Source organism: Candoia aspera, chromosome 11 (genome assembly GCF_035149785.1).
Source record: "Candoia aspera isolate rCanAsp1 chromosome 11, rCanAsp1.hap2, whole genome shotgun sequence".
NCBI lineage: Eukaryota > Metazoa > Chordata > Lepidosauria > Squamata > Boidae > Candoia > Candoia aspera.
In genome coordinates, this window is record NC_086163.1 from 17,211,791 (window position 1) to 17,232,486 (window position 20,696).

The following is a 20,696-nucleotide window of genomic DNA, read 5'->3' on the forward strand; positions in this document are numbered from 1 at the left end:
CCTTTTCAGTTGCTGATTTCAGCAACCGTAAAATAAGTTTACTGTTTGCAAGCACATAAGCTCCTTGCATGTAGCCATGTTTGTTCCTCATCAGCATCCTTCTCATTTGAATACAGTTCTCCCCAGGAAAAAAGTTCTTCAGGTACTCAGTTCAAAATTGCCATTTATGTAGGACCAAGTACATTCTCCAATTATCCTGGGAAGGTATACCCCAGCTACAGCTGAAAACCTACAGGTGACTGAGTGTCTCAGCTGAAAAGCCAAACAAACGGTACTTGAGTTATCTGGAGACCAGGTGGGGGAGGAGACAAGCAGAGCCACTGAATTCTCTGCTGCAGGTGGGTGATAAATTTGTACTTCCTGAAGGTATATCCAGATTGCACTACTATAATGAAAATTTACACACTGAGTTTGCAACACAGTTTGTAGTTCTAAAAAGGGTATAACATGTACTTATTCATACTGAAAAAGGTATACAAAAACATATTAGAACAAAGGATACTGTGTTATACCAGGTGGGGCCCCTCTCTCTTTCTCCCTGGATTTTCCTGTTGCCTACCAATCAAATTGTAGAGTACAGCTGATCCTCACTTAACAACCGTTAGTTTAATGACAGTCCAAAGTTATGACGGCCTCGAAAAAAAATGCTTTATGACCTGTAATTGCACTTATGACTGTTGCAAACCATTGCACCACCCCTGCGGTCACGTGATCGCAATTCGGGCACTTGGCAGCCGGCTCATATTTACAACCAGTTGCAGCGTCCTGCAGTCACATGATCACGATTCGCAATCGGGGAAGCAGGATTTGCTTAATGACCCTTGTAAAAATGGTCATAAAATCAGGTCCGGTCATGTGGTGACTCACTTAACAACCACACTGCTTAACAACCAAATTTCTGGCCCCTATTGTGGTTATTATGTGAGGACTACCTGTATGGTGGTTGTTATTGTTTTTGATATGAAGCTATGGCTTAAAAATAAAACTCCAAATAGCAAATTGTATAGAAATGTTACACATTTGAAATCCTAGCTTAACAATGTCTCTCTCTCTTTTGCATCTTTTGAAATTTAAGTTAATTCATGTCTTCTTAAAATACGGCATATTTCTAAAATTACAACTGCTGGTTAGTGACACTATTCACTGTGGTTAGTGGTAGCACTTGGTGAGATGAAATTCTAGTCTGATTATTTCTTTACCTCTTCATGCTTATTAGCACTCATGGCATTTTGCAATACCATCTGCTTTTGAGGAATCATTAACAGCTCTCTATGACAGGTTAATGTATCTCCTTCCCCCGCAAAAAAAGGATAAAAAAGCATTAGATTATTTAGGATTTCTACTCTTCCACCTTGATTTGCTTATTATGGGTCTTCTTTTTTAAAAAGATAACAGTATATGTAAATACTATTGTAAGCTGCCAAATTCCCTGGCAGATTTGGTGGTGTACAAATAGAACAATTAAAATAAAATCTGATTTTAGTCTTTGACTTTGTTGTATAGCAAGAGTTACAATTCAGAGACCACCCTGAACACTTACCCAGGAGTGATGGTATTTAATTAAAGGTCAAGCAAAAATGCATGACAATATTTGTGGGATTTTTAAGCATTTAGTTAGAATAGAGAACAAATTAGTATAGGATTCTGCCATTGTTTATTTTAAAATAAATAGACACCACATTTCTTAGGACAAATAACACTTTTAAGATCCTAGTTAATAAACTCTTACACTTAATCTGAGCCAAAAGACCAAAAAGCAAACTAGTTAATAAATGCCTCTCCCCCACTTTAGACATATTGGAAAACAGTTTGATTAGAACAAGGGGATTGGGAAGAGCCAAGTATGTTGATAATTCCCTGATATTTTAAGGAACAAGATTCCAGCTTAGCTTCTCTGAGCTTTGCTTACTGACCAAGATTTGGATGAAAAATTAATGTAGAATTCATTTTATATTCTGAGCCACAGAAACAAAATGGAGGAGCAATTACGTTTGTTTTCAACAGAATCCAGATTTGTATTCTGAATCAAGTAACTATAAATGTTTAAATTTTATTATTACTAGTTATTTGAAAGTTTTAACACTAAATATGCAACAAACTCTTTAACAAACCCATAAATGGAAACAAAAATAAAAAGGGGTAAAATGCTGATGATCAAATACAAAATAAAGTTAGAATTAAAACAAAGCACATGGCATTATAAATGCAATGACAACAATGAGATTTTGGAATTTTAAAAAATACATAATAATTCCTAATTTGGCCCTTAATTAAAAAGCAAAAGTATTGTTTCCCCCCCAAAAAACTGTTGCTTGCCAAAGATTGCTCAAAATTAGATTCCCACAAAGTTAAGAAACTTAATAATAACTAGTATTTATGATTTAAAACATGGGCATTTCATCAATTTTTTAAATAAGCACTGTAATTTAAATCTTTCTCATGTATATCAGAGATTAATTGATAAAGCGCCCATGAAATCTTGTAGCAATTTAACATTTAGAAATGGGCTTTCTTAAATAGCAGAACAAAATGGTATCATCACCCAAATAATTTCTACTGCATAAATATACATTCTTACATGCACAGAAAATGCACATAAATCAAATATTTGGAATAAGAAGAAAGGAGTCTCACCAAAATCAGCAAATACTGATTGTCCAACAACAACAACGTCTTTCGGTTTTTCCTTTATGTATGTAGCTTTGGAAAAATTCCCATCCTGTCAATAAAAAAAGAAATATAAATATAAATATAAATATATTTAGGCTATCAATCCTAAAACATTTCTCATAAAATCTTGGAAATATCTGAACGTAATAACCCATTGAGAACAGAAAAATGTGCTATTTTGTGGAGGCAATAGATTTTGGGTTTTTATTTTAGCATACTTCTGATCAATTGTTTGATAAACTCACTTAAAGCTTTTGAAACTTATTCTTGAAACTCTAGTACATTTGGCAAACTGGCACAAAGAAGTTAAATGCTTTGTATCTGTTTTGTCCACATACCCCACAAAATAAAATAGCTTACTCAAAATTTTGGAAAATTGTCATTTGGAAAATGCCTTTTACAGCAAAGAAAGCTTTCTTTTAAAAACAACCAACCAACCATCCAGGCGTCTATTCCTTTGTAATGGAAATAATCCACCAGCAAGATCTTGGGCTGTGTTACTTTTTTTCAACCATTTCACTAACAAAGAAAATGGTCTTGACAAAAAGGAACACTATTGTAGCATAACCACTTCTCGGGAGTTTCTTAATAGATTTCCTTCCATCCCTTTTTATAGAGAAATTTGCAAATATTCATTGCTATAAAATGCAGAATGGTCAGAAAATATCCTGAGTAGATACTTTAAAGTAAGTACATCATATTGATGCACAAACTGAGCCATAGTGACTTAAACTAGCTTTCAATTTTGACTTTAATATTCAGTCAAATTAACTCTTAATTTTAGTAATAACTGAAGAGCTTCAAAAAGATTTTGGATTTAAGATTACAGTGAGTGTGGTTTTATGTGGAAATTACTGTAACTGAAGAAAAACACCTTCTAAATACAGTATATTGGAATTTCAGTTGAAGTGAGTGAAACCCGAAGATTACCAATGACATGTTTCTTTCAGTTCTTAAAAATACAGATGAAACTACTGGTTCAGAAAACAATTCACTTTATATGACAGATCAGTCTTCAAAAAGTAACTTTAGAGAACAGGGCAGAAAGGCTCCCAAATAATAACCTCTTATATATCATATGATAGTTTAATTTCCAAAATTAATAAGAAACAAATTCCAATTATTCAGAGGCAATCAGCAGTGGTATCTTATATCAATGGTTGGAGGTCCCATTCTTTGATATATTTTAATTATCCCTATACCTAGTCTAACATGCATCCTAAAAGCATTATGGCAACTTTTTTAATACGTTAAGTATAACAATATTATCACACATAATACTAATTCATTCCTGCCTGTTTTACTTTTAAGTGGGCCTGTGACTTGTAGACTACATGAATGGGACATTTTAATTTGATTTAATAATCAGAAGCACTGAGTATGTAACATGTAGGTATTTCTGAGGAATACACATTTTAATTGAAAAAAGGATGCCGTGTACAAGTAATCATTCCTCCACCATTTTTAGATGGCAACTTCAGGGGAAAAAAAGTCTTGAGCTGTCATTAGTATCTATTATCACAAATCTGCAAAACTTGGAAACTCAGACTATGTTTCAGCAAACTGCTTTACTTCCTGGGTATAGAAATGCTCACAGTATTTACATTTTATTTCTTCCATGATGACAAAGTTACTCTGAAGTTTGAGATTAGAAAGGGACATTTTCAGGGAGAGCCACGAGGGCAATGGCCTTGGGCATCACACAGGGATTAGCCTCCATCCAAGGGACCTGCAAGGCCAGTGGTCAAAATTAGCAGGGGGGTTGACACCTTTCACTCAAGGAAGAACAAATGAGTAAAAATAGCATCCCAAAAATTATTTCAGCATTTTCTGTCGATTGTTTGCCCTCTTACGTTCACTGACATAAATTGAAAAAAATTCTATGGGGGAAAAAAAGAATACATTCAATGAGAAAAGAAGAAAGGGGGGAGATATAAGGGTTCATTCTACCCATGGGCCACTCAGAGCTTTAAAAAAGCCCTGGGATTAGCTGCTGGTCCTGCACAGACCTGTACTCTAGACCTTCATTGGGACTTCAGCAGCCAAAAAGCAATCTGACTTCTCATTTAACTGTATTTTTCTCCAATGGAGAGGAGAAAAATTGTCCCATTGGAACAATACAAAAGCATGGGCCCCACAAAAAAGAAGTACCAAAAAGGAAGACACTTTTTTTCTTCCCAAATTTAGCCTGTTGACAAATCAAATGCCAGCAATCCTACATATGACATCGCTACAGGAGTCTTGTTTAACACACACATCAGGGCACACTGATTGGCTTAATTGTTATCCATGCTCGAATCCTGCAGAGAAAGGGATGCTGCTCTTCAAGTGACATTCACAAGTTCAAAACCAGTGCTGATGATGGTCTCTAAGGTGCAGATTCTTTATTCCTGAAATCAGTATAATCAGGCCTGCCTCTGCAAGTACATTAGAATATAATTATTCCCAACTTAACATGACTGAGTCTCTTTACCTGATTCACCCATATTTCAAACTGAGCTTGTCCAGATTTTGACAGCGTTGTAAGAAACAAATCTGTAAGATGCAAGGGACAAAAATCAACAAGGATCAATATATTCAGAACTCACATTTTTTTTTACAAGTATTTAATCCAACCCGGTATATGTAGTCTAATCCTAAAAGCCATATTGATGAAATCTCCCTCCCCCTACCATATAATCCCCAGAGTGTTTGAGGTCAGCAGAGTCCTACTATGACACTCTCAAGGAGACAAGGCATATGAACTTAGAACGCATGGCTTGGAGATTACTTGCCTTTGTGTGCTGATTGACTTGGCTTCTGACTGACTGATTGTTTTTAAATATATTTAGTTTGTTTGAAACCAAAGAAGAGGGATTGAGAGGCAGAGGGTTAGCTGCTTGACTGGGGTCTGTTTCTTCTTTGGCCTAAGGGCCAAAGGGGGTTATTGCTGGTGACAGCGTGACATCGCTACTGATCTTGTTTGGGAGGCTTTGGTGAGATGCTAAGGCAGGGTTTTCCAACCTCAGTTCCATGGTACTCTAGGGTTCTGCAAGAGATCACTAGGGGTTCCCTGGGAGATCATGATTTATTTAAGGAATTATTTCAAATTCAGGCAACTTCACATTGAAGAGGTAAGTTTCATTCTTTATTTTTAGTTTAGAACACAGTTAGTGCATATATACAGGCCTACACATGAAACAGACATAATAATTTTGTAACTTCTGGCCTGTCTTTGAGCCTGAATGTGCAGGGGTTCCCCAAGGCCTGGAAAATATTTCAAGGGTTCCTCCAGGGTCAAAAGGTTGAGGAAGACTGGGCTAAGGTGTCAAAAGGATCTTTGCAGAGTCTTAAGGTGACAAATCTGCTTCTTAACTTCCCTCACGGAAAAAAAAAGCCCCATAATGGCTTCTGTCTCCCCATTTCTATTTATTTTTAAAATGAAGGCAAGTCCAAAACCAGCTCTATCGTGGCATACGATTTTTTTTTAAAATCATGAAAATAAAATCTATGAACAGGACAAGACTAAGAAGCATCTTCAAAACAAAGAGCCTGTGTTTGTTTTTCTTAGAACCAGCCAAGGACACAATAGCTGTGGTGTTCAATTACTGGACGGGTGGGTGGAATTGAGAAAAGGAAAGGAAAAAAAAGGAAGAGAAGGGAGAGCTAAACCACAAAGAACTAGGAAAAAAATAAAATTTAAATGTCAAGAAGATTTACTAAGTTAGCAACACAAATGGTACTTAAAGGGAAATGCATCGTCCATCTATTGTTAATCCTCTTCCTTTTGTCAATACATTTTTCAGAAGTGGCATCCTAAAACTTCTATCACAAATCACCTAAGTGCTTTAAAATGACGACAAAACCACAACAAAGGCCTGAAATGGTATCTGTTTTCATGTGCACATCTAGTCAAAAGTAGGGAGCTAAGATTATTTTGGATATGAATTATTTTGTTTGATAGACAGGGTACTATTTAATCTCTGTACCTTCTAAGGCAGTGTTTCTCAACTGTGGCAACTTTAAATACTCCTTTCTCCTCCTATTTTCCCCATAGCAACAATCCTGTGAGGTGGGTTGGGCTGAGAGAGAGGGACTGGCCCAAGGTCGCCCAGGCGGCTTTCATGCCTAAGGCAGGACTAGAACTCTCAGTCTCCTGGTTTCTAGCCCGTTGCCTCAACCACTAGACCAACTGTAAGAAAACCAATTAATTCCCAATTTACGTCCTCACAGAAAACAACATTTTACTGGGAAAGAAAGATCCAAACATAATCATGTAGCACAACATTAGCACCATATACTTTTCAAATTGCATTCTCTAAAGATCTTGAAATATAATTGCAAGCTTGTAAGGCTTTCTGTCACTTAATATTATACTTCTGATGTGTTACTTAAAATGCATTACTGTGTTATTTTTTAAAAATGTGTTTGTTTTTCAAAACAGTATTTTCAAGGTTAGAATATAAATCATGAAGTCTTATTTTCTGGTTTCTTCTAGATGCTTTGGATTAGGTCTTCTATCACCCTCAAATGTACTGTGGGGATCAGCTGGGAGTTGCATCAGATTGGGAAATGATGCACTGGAAGGAAGCAAACAGGTAAGAATGATGATGTCCATCTTCATTGGATCATATCAATGTCTGCCAGTGAATCAAGAGTCACTCTATCACTGAATGCCTTTTTTTGGGTGTGCACCTTTGAGTCAGTCTCGACTTCTGGCAACTACAAATCCCCGTAATTTTCTTAGCAACATTGCTGTCACTGCTATCTTCCAGAGGGACTGGCCCAGAGTCACCCAGCTGGCTTCCATGTGAAAGGGAGAACTAGAACTCAGGCCTCCTTGTTCCTAGTCTAACATTTTAAACACTAGACCAGACTGGCTCTCTATTAAATGCCCAAGAAAGCAAAACTGCATTTATCTGCCACCAAATCCAAATGTATTTGGTAGCAGTATGGGGAGTAGCATCACACCCAAATAAGGAAAACCAGAACTGAGCCTCTTCAAAAATGTGATAATGGTAATGATAACTTCATTACGGTCTTTCACCAGCCTTTACAATAAAAGAAAATAGTTTAATTCAACGATTCATTATCAGGAAAAAGGAAAACAATAAAATAACAAAACAATATATTTAATTAAAATTTTTGCATAATTGTATAGCTTGGTAAAAATATTTGGCCACCAGGTATGTGAATGTAGAATCAGCATTCCTTAAAAAGAAATAAATGTGAAAACTACCAGTATGACCCACACATTTAGAAATAATTAGGGAGATCAGAGCACGACTTGGGGCATCATAAAAAGGACACTGTATGAGAACATGGGCAAGATTTTCTACCTCCCTGGATCCACCGGGGCGAAGTCTCTGTGAATAAGGAGTCCCATGGAACCTTCCTGCCAGCAGTGCTGAAGGAAGGGCATCAAAGTGGGCTCAGGAAAAGGCCCATCTCTATTTGCTTAGGATTAGATTGTACAGATACCCTGCAGTAGAGGGTGTGCGGCTATCTAGAATTTGGTGATAGAATTCGGGAGCACTGGTAATATCATTTTGGCGATCAATGTCCCTAATTCTTTCTTTTACTACTGGTTTGGCCTTCTCCAGAGTTAGTTGGCCTAAATATTCAGGAGAAAGGCCAAGACTGCAGAGTTCTTTTATACAAGTACGGTGCCAATGAGATTGGTAGCTGTATGACAACAGCAAAGGCATCAGGCCTATAGGATTGAACATGAATTTGAGTCGAAAATACGGAAATTTATGGAACCAGAGTTTCAATTCTAGTTGACTGCAGATTCCATTTTAATCCACTCTATAGTGCTCCCATATAAAGTCCATGTGTCTGAAAATTGCTGTATATAAGCTATTGGGTCACTAAATTAAAGTTTTCAGGACTTGGAAGAAGGAAATTGAAATCAACTAAGAACACAGCATGGGAACATCAAGAAATTAGTTCTTGTGCTACTCCTGCCCCCATCCCTACTCCCACTGCAAAACTAAGGCAATAATTTCTAAAATAGAATCACATGTTAACAATAAGAGTAAATTAACTTCATTGGACCTTGAATTAATAATAATGTAAAGGAAAGGTACATGTAGAAATTGAGAATAATCAATCACTTTTCTTATTAGAGAGTTACCTAGGAACATTACTGTTAAGGCCTCAGGTGGCATTTTTTTGGCAAGTTTCAAGATTTATGCCAACTGTGGCTGTGTGTATTTTCCAAAAGATTAGAAGGCTATCACTATTTGAAGACAAAAGCATATGAGATAGTTTATAAAATTAAATTTAATGAAGTCGTAATACTTAAAAACAAGGAACCTTGAAGAGTTAAGCAATATTACAAAGCACACCAACTCTCCCTAGTACAGAAACTAGTGAAATATTTTAAAATGACCAAGCCACCAATAGAACCAAGGCTGATTACCAGTAAAAGCTTGAAGAAAACTAGACAAACTTGGGTATCAAAAAGTATTAGTAATGGCACCATTGACATCATGGCAGCCAATTCCATAACTAGTATAGCTGGGCTACCCAAGAGAAGGCGATTTAAGAATTATTTACAAAGTCATATAGTAGTCCTTTCAAAGAGGATCTGACTCCAGAGTGCTTCTATTTGACCACTTATTTTGTACAATTATGAGGCTGCAGTCTCATAATTTGTTTTTTAGACAAACCTGTAATAAACTGGAAAGTAGGAGCTGGCTTGTAAACGGCTAGACAGCTAGTAGATTTATTGCTAGAAAGGAACGCATGGAGGTAGCGAACAAAGCATTACCTGCATTGTAATTTGTAGTGCAAAGGGCAACACAACTGCTGTGTTTTTCCCTAAAGTACCCTAGTATGTCTTTTCATAGGACCTGCTATATAAAGCAGATATTTTCCTGAATGAAGAGCCACAGTACATGGATATTTTCTTTGCACAATGCCTACATGGAATGTGGCTTTAGAAGTGAAATACACATATACTGCATCTAGGTCAATTGTTGTTGGGTTAAATCTTTGCAGTCGGCCGCTCAGTTCTCCTCTTCAATGTGTTTCTTTCATTTATTTCAATAGAAAGTATCAAATGTGACAGTTGTGTGCTTATTTTCCATAATTACAAGCCATTTAACCAAACTCAGTGAACTTTAGATGCATACATTGCATTTCCAGATGTATTTTCTATGCTCAGGGAAACTGGGCTATTAGTTGGGCAGTTTGCAACCATTCATAAAAAAGCAGCTGTTCTGAGATACTGACTTACCACATCCCATCTCTGTTGACTGGGGAATTTTGATTTTAGATAGAACCCGGATGCCCAACGTGGCACTGCAACATATTCCCTGGCATCCACAAAGTTTCCTGCCTCATTTTTAAAAAATATTTTTTTAATTTAAAAAAATGAATAGAAAGCTATCATATTTCAAGGCAAAGCATCAGCCTTAAGCATCAGCTGTATCTCTGCAATGCCTCTGGGCCCCACATAGACCTACAGAGATATTCTTAACATATAAAAAATTGGGTGGCTGTAGCTCAACAGTTGTTTCTTTCTAACTGTGCCTCTGGTTCATGCATGCTTTGTGACTTACCATACCCAGGGGAACCATTTATAAAGTGGCTGTAAGAGGCTGTCAAATTCGAACAGTGCCACAAGGGTTAGAAACCCCTGAGTGATTGTGATTTAGTTTACTTACATCAGAAGTTGGCACCACAAGCCTCCCGCTGCCTCAAGACCTTTTCTGTAGGCCCCTGGAACAACCTTTGACCACAACTGCCCAAAACTGATAGCATGGCTTCCCTCCATGTTGGGAATACAATAATTAAATTGCAATCCCTAAAACAGCCTGGACATGCCTCTGTGTGTAACAAAGCGCTGCCTGTGCTGCATCATCAGAAGACCACCTTCTGTAGCCTTTGGCTACTGCAGAAATGTAAAGAGCAATGCCTGGCTACCCAAAAGCTGTAACTGATGCATTAGATTACACAGAGGTAGGAAGGTCCTCAAACATGTTGCATATTAGCAGTATGCAAACCTACTGCTCCTTTCATTAAGTTGCAAAATTACTGGAACATCTTTGATATGAACAGGTTGATGGGGTCTAAAGGAAGAATGGTGTATGTTGCACATACGAGTGCCCAGAGTTTGACTGAGTGGGACAGAGATGGGGCACAGAGTGGTTTTAGTGCCAGGTATCAGTATTTATTTAAGAATGCATTCTTTATGCTCAAATAAAAAAACCCCAAACATTTGGCAGGTCTTTTCTTCATTTCCTTTCTTTCTTCACTATCCAGGTCCCTTATAAAACAAAGTAATGATGAGCAGGCAATGTTTATACATGAGAAGGAAACTGAAGGATATCTATCACACAAAGCCACATTGCCATTTTTAAAGCCTTACATGTTCCAGACTATTTTAAAAACTGCCATTTGAGTAAGCATAAGGGCTTTTCCAACCAAGTAAGGTGTGAAGAGTGAAGAGCAGGTCATTCGTATCACGGACCACTTGAGAGTATCTTTGGTTCTGTGCTTGCTGAAGTGGCCAAACTGACTTGTTTGATTAGAGAAAAGACAATATCTGTGTTTACTGGTGACTGGAACCCCTCTATGGCCTTTTGCCGTAAAAAAGAAAAAAATGAATTTATGATTTATGGTTTTGATTATTAGATAGGATAGATTATGGAAAGAAGAGTGTAACTTTAGAGGGAGAGGTCAATTTATAATTATAACTGCTGCAAGGAAGATTGGACACCACTTTTTCTATCTTTTTTCTTTTCTATTTTTCTGCTACTCTTTCTTTTTGCACCTTTAGTTTTTTCTTTTATTTCCCCCCCCCCCGCTTTTTGGGTCTATGTTAGTTTATATTAGTCATCTTCTTGTGTTCAAAATTTTCAGTAAAATTATATGTATATGTGTATATGTACATGTACATGTAATGTATGTGTGTATGTGTATGTGTGTATATATATAAATAAAAGAGAATATCTTTGGTTCCAAAACTACTTTTTACAATGTAATATGAAGAACTCTTTATAGAAATATGAATCCAAACTCTTTGGGTACACTAGGATATGGACAAAACAGCCAGAGTCCTAACCCAAATCTTTCCTCATCAAGAAGCTCGTTGGTTGACTGTAAGCCAATCACTATCTGTCAGCCTATCTTTACCCACCTACCTGTGAAATTAAGTACAGAACACCTGCTGACATGAGGTCATTGGAGAACCAATGGGGCTGGGGGATTAAAAACCATAAAAAATGGTGCCTATGGCCCCTTACTAAGATTAAGGACAATCTCTACAGCCACAAATTCCTCATGAATTTTAATGTAAATAAAAGTTAGGAGATGTCCACACCCCTGTTATAAGTCATCCTTGCTTAGCAGCACACTCTTGGCATTTGACAGCTAAATACACAAGAACATAAAAAAAAAAAAACCTGAGTTCTTTCAGTTTAGCTTCAAGTATTATCTATTTCCATTGTTCCCATGGAGGATTTAGCCCATAAGACAGTGGGGGAGAAGGAAAATGTCTGGCCTTAGTTTTCTCGTGCTCAGATCAAAAGACTTCCCTCTGAGTAACTAACCATAACTGTTATTTTCTATGCTTAGCTGCAAATGTACAAGTGTTCTAAAGCAAGCCCCCACTGAAAATGCAACCTACATCTGACAAACATGGGTTGGACTGCAGTCTTTTAAAAGCAATTCCACAATTGAATCTTCACATTAGAGGTCAACCTTTTCTTTGGCTATTCAACAATAAATTTTGGGTTGTAAATCCAGCCACAGATTGTAAACCTGATGATAGAATTCTACAGATTATTATTCCAACTTCTCATTGCTGCTACCCTATTCAAAAGGAATTATTACAAAACTAGGGTAGAACACCTGCTCAGTGCTTATGACATTCCTCTTCAAGGAACTGAGTAAGAAATTAATCACAAATGCTATTGCATAATAATTTCATCTCATGCTGGTGAGGTCTTTCTTTGGGTGAAGAGAGAAGCATGTTACATTTTGATTTGCCAGATTTATTATCACATTATAACAGCTGAAGAAGGATGGGTTGAAACCTAAGCAGTAAACTGTGTAAAATATTGCACTCTCATCTGACCCTTTGTTGTACTGTACTAGTCAAGCTGCTTGACTAGCAGTTATTTTTTACTTGGATGCATTAGTGTTCTTTAAACTTCTACTATGATTTCCCCACAGCTATGTTTTGGGGAAACAATGGTTTAAACTGAATTAGCATATTTATTGAGAAGCGTGAGCCTATCCAAAGAAAAAGACTGCAATGTTTTGTTGCAAGATCCAAATCCAGAAGTACTTCTGTTCTGGGTTCAAGCCAGCCATGTTTCTTTCTAAGATCCTCCATTCTGTCTATCTCAATTTCTGAACAGCTTCACTGAGCTGTTTTTCTCATGCACCAATGTGTCACCTTTTTGCACTCCTTCAAAGCTTGGGAAACCTCTGAATATGCATTGTGTTGTTTTAGTTATATAAGGATTGGCATTCTGGGGGTGGACTTGCTAAGAGACTATAGGAATGTAATTGCCACTTTGCTGTTTAACTAAAGGCAGGGTAATCATAAAATTAAGCTATGTCAATGTTAGAATAATGCAACAAAACCAAAGTCAATGAACTCCTGAACACAAATGTAATTTGACAGTGAAAGGCAAATCCCCTCTCTCATACTTACAAAGGAATTTTTAGTCCAGAGGGACTAAAGTGATGTTGAGAGAATACATGCAGTGTTCCAAAGCCGTTTTAGCACAAACAACTTCCTTGTAATATATTATGTCCACCTCACTTCTATCAAAAGGAATCCATTAGTTTAAAGTGCAAGTATTTGGTATCCAAGAACATATGGCAGCTCCCATTCATTAAGAAAAGGCTGTTTTCACATTTTCTATCTCAACATCCATATATAACACCTTGCTGAGTTTCTTTAGCAACACACAGCTATAAATCTGTTTCTGTTAAAAAAAAACAAAAAAACCCCTTGAATTCCTTGGGCTAAAGACAGTATGCAAACAATGCTCTCCAAGGGGACAGATTATATCAATGTTACTACGTTAATCGAAGATGAAGAAGCATTAGACTTTTTTTAGAAAAACTGTGTCAATAATGATAAGCCCGTACATTATAGGGAGTGTCATCTGCATGGACTATTGGATTGGGCTTTCTCAGTCACTATTCCCCTTTTCTGGAGCAGCATTCCCCTGGAGGTATGATTGACCCAATTTTTTTGGCCTTTCAAAGGAGAGGAGAGGAGAGGAGAGGAGAGGAGAGGAGAGGAGAGGAGAGGAAGCAGCAAGACCTGGCTTTTTCAAGGAGTCTTCAGGGTTGGATTGAAATTGTCCCCCACTCCCACAAGAGAAGTGTTTGGATTTGGGTTGTTTCTCAGGGCTTGGAGTATTTCTTTATGGAATTTATATTTTAATCCTACTACTGTATTAAAGTTTGTAAGCTGCTCAGAGATGGTTCTCATCAGAGCAGCATATAAACCAGATAGATGGATAAATGACTCTAAAGGGATAAAGCTCCCTTTAGATACCTGTACGACCAATATTGTTAACAGCAATTTCATTTTAAATGTTCATTGAAGGTACTCTCAAATTATTTAAGTAGCATTAACTGCATACATAGTGCCTTAGGCAAAGATCATGGGCAGACAGACAGACAGACCGATAACGGAAAAGAGGTAATATAGGACAGTGAAATACAGTAAATGATAGAACTGTCAAACAAAGGAAAAATATTCCATTGTTCCACGAACATATTTCACGATGTAGAACTTTGGTTCAATATTATCCAGTATTGATAAAACTGGGATATACTGTAAATGTAGAATAGATATATAATAGAAAACAATAAGGCTCGGAATCCAGAAAGGTACTTCCAAGTACCTCAGTATATTCATTTTTTTAACAATGGATGTCCTTATTCCAGAAAATACATGACATACATAATTTCTATTATTTAATCAATACAATTCCAAAACAGCTTTAAAGGACTATAGAAACAGCTCCTTAGATATCAGCTAAGTGAATATACCAACAGTAATCAAGAAAGTGGGTGATAAAACGGCAGTTTGAAATACATTAGGAAAAAAACTAATGTGGCATAAAGACGCTGAGAGTAAAGATTCTCCTCTTTTTCCAGACATGCTTTAAATCTGAAAATTAAACTTAAAAATTAAAATTTTAAATTTAAATTTAACGTTTAAGGTTAAATTTAACATCTGCAAGCCAACAACCAAGCTCGGAGACAGCAAGGACTCCAGTTCAACCCTGAGCTACAGAGATTCTCTTCTATGGGTGCTACATGTGAGTGTCAAATGCTTCAGAAAGCACGCAAATGGGAGAAATTTGCATGAAACCTCCAGCAAGGAACAACTATGCTTTCTGCATGAATGCCTACAACAGCAGGCCCTGCCCACCAGTGTCATATACAAACCTCCAATAAACTGCACAGTTGGATCGAAAATTGCTCAACAAAGTGGCTGAAAAATGATAATGGCTAATGATCATGGATGCTCACCTTAGACCAAGCCAATACCAACACACTATGGATAATCTCAAGGAGCAACTGGAACAAACCATGACCTCAGAACACACAAAAACATTGACAACCACCACCAAGACTACATCCTTAAGGCAAGCTGAAAAAAGGAAAACCAAACTCCAAACCAAACTGCTCAAGCTAAACCCCAGAAGCAAAGAGGTACCTGAACCCAAATGGGTAGTCAACTTGTCCAGCTGCCCGCTATCCACCACAGAACACAAGATCCTCCAGAAAGGCCTCAACTAATAGACAATGCTAATCAGTTAGAATTCTCTGCAGCCTTAGAAGCAGCATTTAAAACCACAGGACATGCTACAGAAACATAAGGCAGGCAGTCATACCACAGGCCAGGAGAACACAGAACCAGAACCAACTCAAAGCAGAGGACAGAGCAGCTCTCAAATAAAGACAGACCAAACCATCATCATCGTCCCAGCAGACAAAGGCTGAACCATGGTTATCATGGACAGATCACAACACATACAAAAAGCCAAAGAATTACTGGAGGACAAAGAAAGCTACATCCCAGTAAACACCCAACCAATATCGAAACTAGACAACCTGATCAAGGGAACGACCTAACCAAGAAAGGTCAAATCACAAAAGAAGAACAGTGGCGGATGAAAAGCAGTGGACCCATCCTCCCACACTTGTACGGCCACCCCAAAATACACAAGCTTGACATACCTCTTCGTCCACTTGTATTGTTACCAGGGACCCCAACATACAACACAGTGAAGGAACTTACAAAAAAGCTTGGACATCTCACAGAGAGGAGCGAATATTCTATCAACTCCCCATTACAGTGCCTCCAGAAAATCAAAGACCTAAAAATAGATGAAGGTGAAATTATGGTTTCATTCGATGTCACAGTACTCTTTACATCCATAGACCCAGAACTAGCGAAGAATCTATGGCAGCAGTACAACACAACACACCTGATTTATCCAAAAACACAAAGGTCAAAATACTCAGAATCATGGACCTCATCAACCGCTGCCTCACTGCCTTCTTTCAGTTAGATGGACAAATATGCCAACAAATCAGAGGAACACCCATGGGATCACCACTCTCAGGATGCATAGCAGAGACTGTAATGCAACATCTAGAAACTCTAGCACTCCTATGCATACAACCAAAAGTATGGATCCAGTATGCAGATGACACCATCATAATAAAAAAGGAACAACTAGAGAAGACATATGAAACAATCAACAGCATCTTCAAAGGAATAAAATTCATAAGGAAGAAGAAGACAACAGCATGCTACCCTTCCTGGATATCCTCAATAGCAGAGGAAATGACGGCAAATTAGAAACACCAGTCTATCGAAAAACAACCCACGCTAACCAAGTGCTCTATTACCAAAGTAACAACCCAACCTCCCACAAGGAGCTGTTAAGGAACATTTTTCAGACGAGCACAAACGCACTGCAGCAATCCTGAACACCAGAAAAAGGAAACAGACCACCTATGCAACATCTTCCAACAAAATGGATACCCACACTTTATCAAAAAATGTCTGACCACTCAACCTGCTACAGCACAACCAACACAAGCTATGAAAAGGAAAACACTGCCATATGTTAGAAACATCTCAGAAATAACCAACAGACTATTACAACCACATGGCAACTCTGCAGCACACAAACCAACTAAAGCCTTCCAAAACTTCTTAAATAAACCAAAAGACCCAGTAGCCCAAGAAGGAAAAAAAAATCAGGAGTCATCCACACCATACAGTGTAAGGACTGTAACAGCCACTATGTAGGACAGACAGGCAGAAAACTAACACAGTGCATCCATGGACACTAATTAGCAGTCAGAAGACACAATGAAAACCCCTTAATCTCACACCACATGGACAAACTTAACCATAGTTTCAGCTGGGAAGCTGTGAGCATCCTAGACCAAGCTAAATCCAAAAACACCAGAGAATTCCTGGAAGCCTGGCACTCAGACATATCGGCCATCAATAGACACATAGAGATAAACCACATTTACACACCATTCAAACAGACAATAAAAAAAGCTAAGGAGGAAACAAAAAGACCAGAACACATCCTCCCCAACCTCCTGCACCCAGATAAGCAGGGATTAACACCATACAAACAATCAAGCAGAAACCAATACCCTAATCAAGGAGAAAACCACACCCCCACCAACACTGGCAGGGCAAGCTATTGTAGGTAAACAGGGAACAGAATCCCACACTCAGTCGCACTGATGATGGTACCTAGTTGGGTAATGAAACATCTGCAAGCAAACAACCAAGCTCAGAGAGCACCAAGGACTCCACAATTCAACCCTGAGCTATAAATATTCTCTTCTATTGATACTTTAAATCTGTTTTCAAAAACAGTTTAGCTGCTTTTATTATTCTTGGCACATTTGTTCAAGAAAAAAAAGAAAACATTCCTTATCTGCAAGACATAAACCTAGTACTTGTTTTTTTCCTGCTTTGCCTTTGATCTGTAAAACAATTTTTTTTCCTCCAATTGCACTTTTCTGAAGCCGTTTCAGTCATTGTATTTATCTCTCTGCCATAATACAACCAACTAAAATCAATTTATTCATATTGATTCATTGCTCGTTATATTACCTCATAGATGAACCCCTCTGCATTGTGCATGTAAAACTTATAGAGAGGTAAGAAGTGAAAACCAAATCAAACAAGACATTCAAACAGACCCAGAACAAAAGTGAGGAAAAATCAAGACAGGTTTTTAAAGCTGAAAGATAAAAGAACCTGGGAGAATCACACTCTTAATAATCATAATAATCAGCAGGCACCAGGATGGGGAAAGGTGAGGAGAAATCAACAAGACACAAGGAGCCTATGATGACTGAGTGGAGATGCATAACATAACACCTGCAGTGAAACTGAACAGAGCAATACAGTTGCAAATACTAATGTCAGTTGGAATCAACTCAGTGCCCCCCTTTTTTCCTTATCATTATATTGTTATAGATCTTGATACATTATATTGTTTCAATACAATAACATTTGTGCAGTATTAAGGTTATTAACATTCCATTGTTGAGGTAATTTGGAGTATTGGAAATAGAAAAAAAGATATATTCTATCAATATTAATTACAATTTAGGATATTGATATTACCAGCATAACATTATTTCTGCCCCCCTTTCTGAAAGACAACAGCTTAAAAATGTGCAGAGTTATTTGAAGCAAAAGAATCTTGATGTGACTGCAACGTGAGGTCAAATTATTTTGTAAATGTTATGTTTCTTTTTCTGCATCGTTTCATCATGGACCAGTTTCAGCACTGTACTATCAGAATCCAGGCCCCTGTGAAACAAATGCAAGATAGCGGAGAACAGCTATCATATCAAAGAATAGAGGTAACAAGTCTTAGGGAAGTTAGGGCAGCGTGAAAGAAGAGAATTTTGTCAGAATTATTTAGAAGGAGCGAAACCCCCCTCCCCAAATAATTATCATTAATATGAAAGAAGGAAGATGTGAATTTAGATGAGAAAGGCATTATTCTAGGAGATCTCCGGGATATTATAAATATTACCAATATATCTGTTACATACACTTTTGTGAGTAACAGGATCTCACAAGATATGAGCCATGCTGGTTGTATTACGTTAGATATCAAATACCAGTTACTGGGGAAGTACAAAAAAGCTGTTGTTCTCATGTCTTATGTGGGTTTCCTTGAATATCTCATACTGGGGAGGGGGGAATGTTGGGCTTTATGGACCATTACATCAATTTATTTGGGATGCTTTTATCTGGCAATCCAATTCCAGCAAGGAAGGTGGTTACAGTTCTCCTAAAACTTATTATTTACATTTGAAACCGAGAGATGCTTCGGGTGATCCAAGAACTAGTAAGCTACTCAGTTTGGTGGTATCTCCATTTTCAGTTTAGTCGTATCTCCAGAAGGAAAAAGAAAAAAAATTGTATGTCCAGAAAAAGAAGAAGAAAGAAAATAGTTATTTTGGGTATACTAAGGAAAGATTGATTCCTCAACATCTCCACAAGAACACTAAGATGGCACAAAAATCAAGGGGTTACTGCTGTTCTCCAGCCTTGAAAAGTGAGCTCATCAAACATTTTCAAACAATGGAAAGAAAGGTAAGGGGTTCATTAGTGAAATGTATATATGCTGTCTCTGATGCCTCCCAATTTTAGAGGATCATTGTCCTACAGCTTTCTAAAAGCAGAAACTGGGAGGAAGGGTGCCAAAGATACATAGGACAGACTAAGAAGAAAATTGTATGGGACTCAAATTATGGCTCTTAAGGGAGCAGTCACAAAAAGGAGAGCAGCAGTCCTCTGTTCCTCACCTCACCCCAAAGGACACGTGGTCTTCATTATTTTTCTACCTAATGCTCTAGAAGCCCTGCTAATTTGACTAAGGAATTAAGCCTTGAAATGACTGAATTTTATACCACATTCCTATGAAGGAATCCCATTTTTCCTTAAGAAAAATCTGCTACTCCTGGAGCATACATAATCTCAAAATGCTATAACCTATCTAATTCAGTGTTTCTCAACCTTGGCAACCTCCAGGTATGCGGACTTCAACTCCCAGCTGGTGGTGGAATTCTGAGATTTGAAGTCCACATGCCCAAAAGTTGCCATTGTTGGGAAACACCGATCTGATTGATTAAGTCTAATTAAAATGTCCTTTGAGATGAAAACTTTTGGTGACTTTATGGCAGTACAATACAGAAGTGGTTTTGCCACTGCTTTCTTCTGGGATTTAAAAAAAACTCTCTAGCCTACAACACTGATAGTTCTGAGTGGTCTCCCATTCAAGTATTAATCAGATCCAATGCTTTTTAGTTTTTCAAGATCAGAGGTGTGCAAAATATTTTGCATTAGAAATAGGCTGTTTTGACCTTGCTGGAAGCATTCCTAGCTCAAAACGTTTTGCAATTAATATTCACTGCCATTATTTGTCTATAACATGGGAAAACTTTAAAAGGTTCAAGGAAACTTACCTGCTGTGAAATCCTGATTCATATCTATGAAGGCATGAGAGTGAGGTTTGAACATTGTATGTTGTGAATCCAGCACTGGGTGCCATGATAAATTCCTAAGAAATAGAAATTTGAAAGTTAACAGCTTATATGCATTTTGTGAGGTTCTCTCTTTAATAGTTATAGGACTGATGCCTTTTTTTTTAGTTTGAATTAAGCAGGTAAGAAACACAATGCACTATATTCACACACCATAGTAAAATGAATCAAGAGTTAGCTTTGTATGCCTAAGATGGAATGAGTCAAAATTTGGATCCCTCCCAAGTTCCCCATTTGGGAGTCTGACTTCAGCAACTGTTCTTTTCTCATTTTACTCTAAAGTTAATTGAACTTTGAGTCGTTGTATACGAGATGGGCAGCAGAGAATTTGATAAATAAACAAACAAACATCATATCTTATCATTAACACATTGTTTTGGGTTAATTCAGGTGCTACTGAGCTAAATAAGTTTGGACAACTTTTGGAGCTGAGCACTGCGCTCAATGTATTT

General features: G+C 37.5%; 1 protein-coding gene across 1 annotated transcript in view; it reads right to left on the reverse strand.

The window, feature by feature from the left end:
* The window catches only part of ITFG1 (integrin alpha FG-GAP repeat containing 1), a 91,359-nt gene that overhangs the window by 56,088 nt on the left and 14,575 nt on the right, over positions 1 to 20,696 (reverse strand). Inside the window, exons 6-8 of the mRNA XM_063312902.1 lie at positions 20,167 to 20,261; positions 5,144 to 5,205; positions 2,635 to 2,719 (exon numbers count right to left, since the gene is read on the reverse strand). Of these exons, the coding sequence (XP_063168972.1) occupies positions 2,635 to 2,719; positions 5,144 to 5,205; positions 20,167 to 20,261 (242 nt within the window). The remainder of the gene's footprint in view (positions 1 to 2,634; positions 2,720 to 5,143; positions 5,206 to 20,166; positions 20,262 to 20,696) is intronic.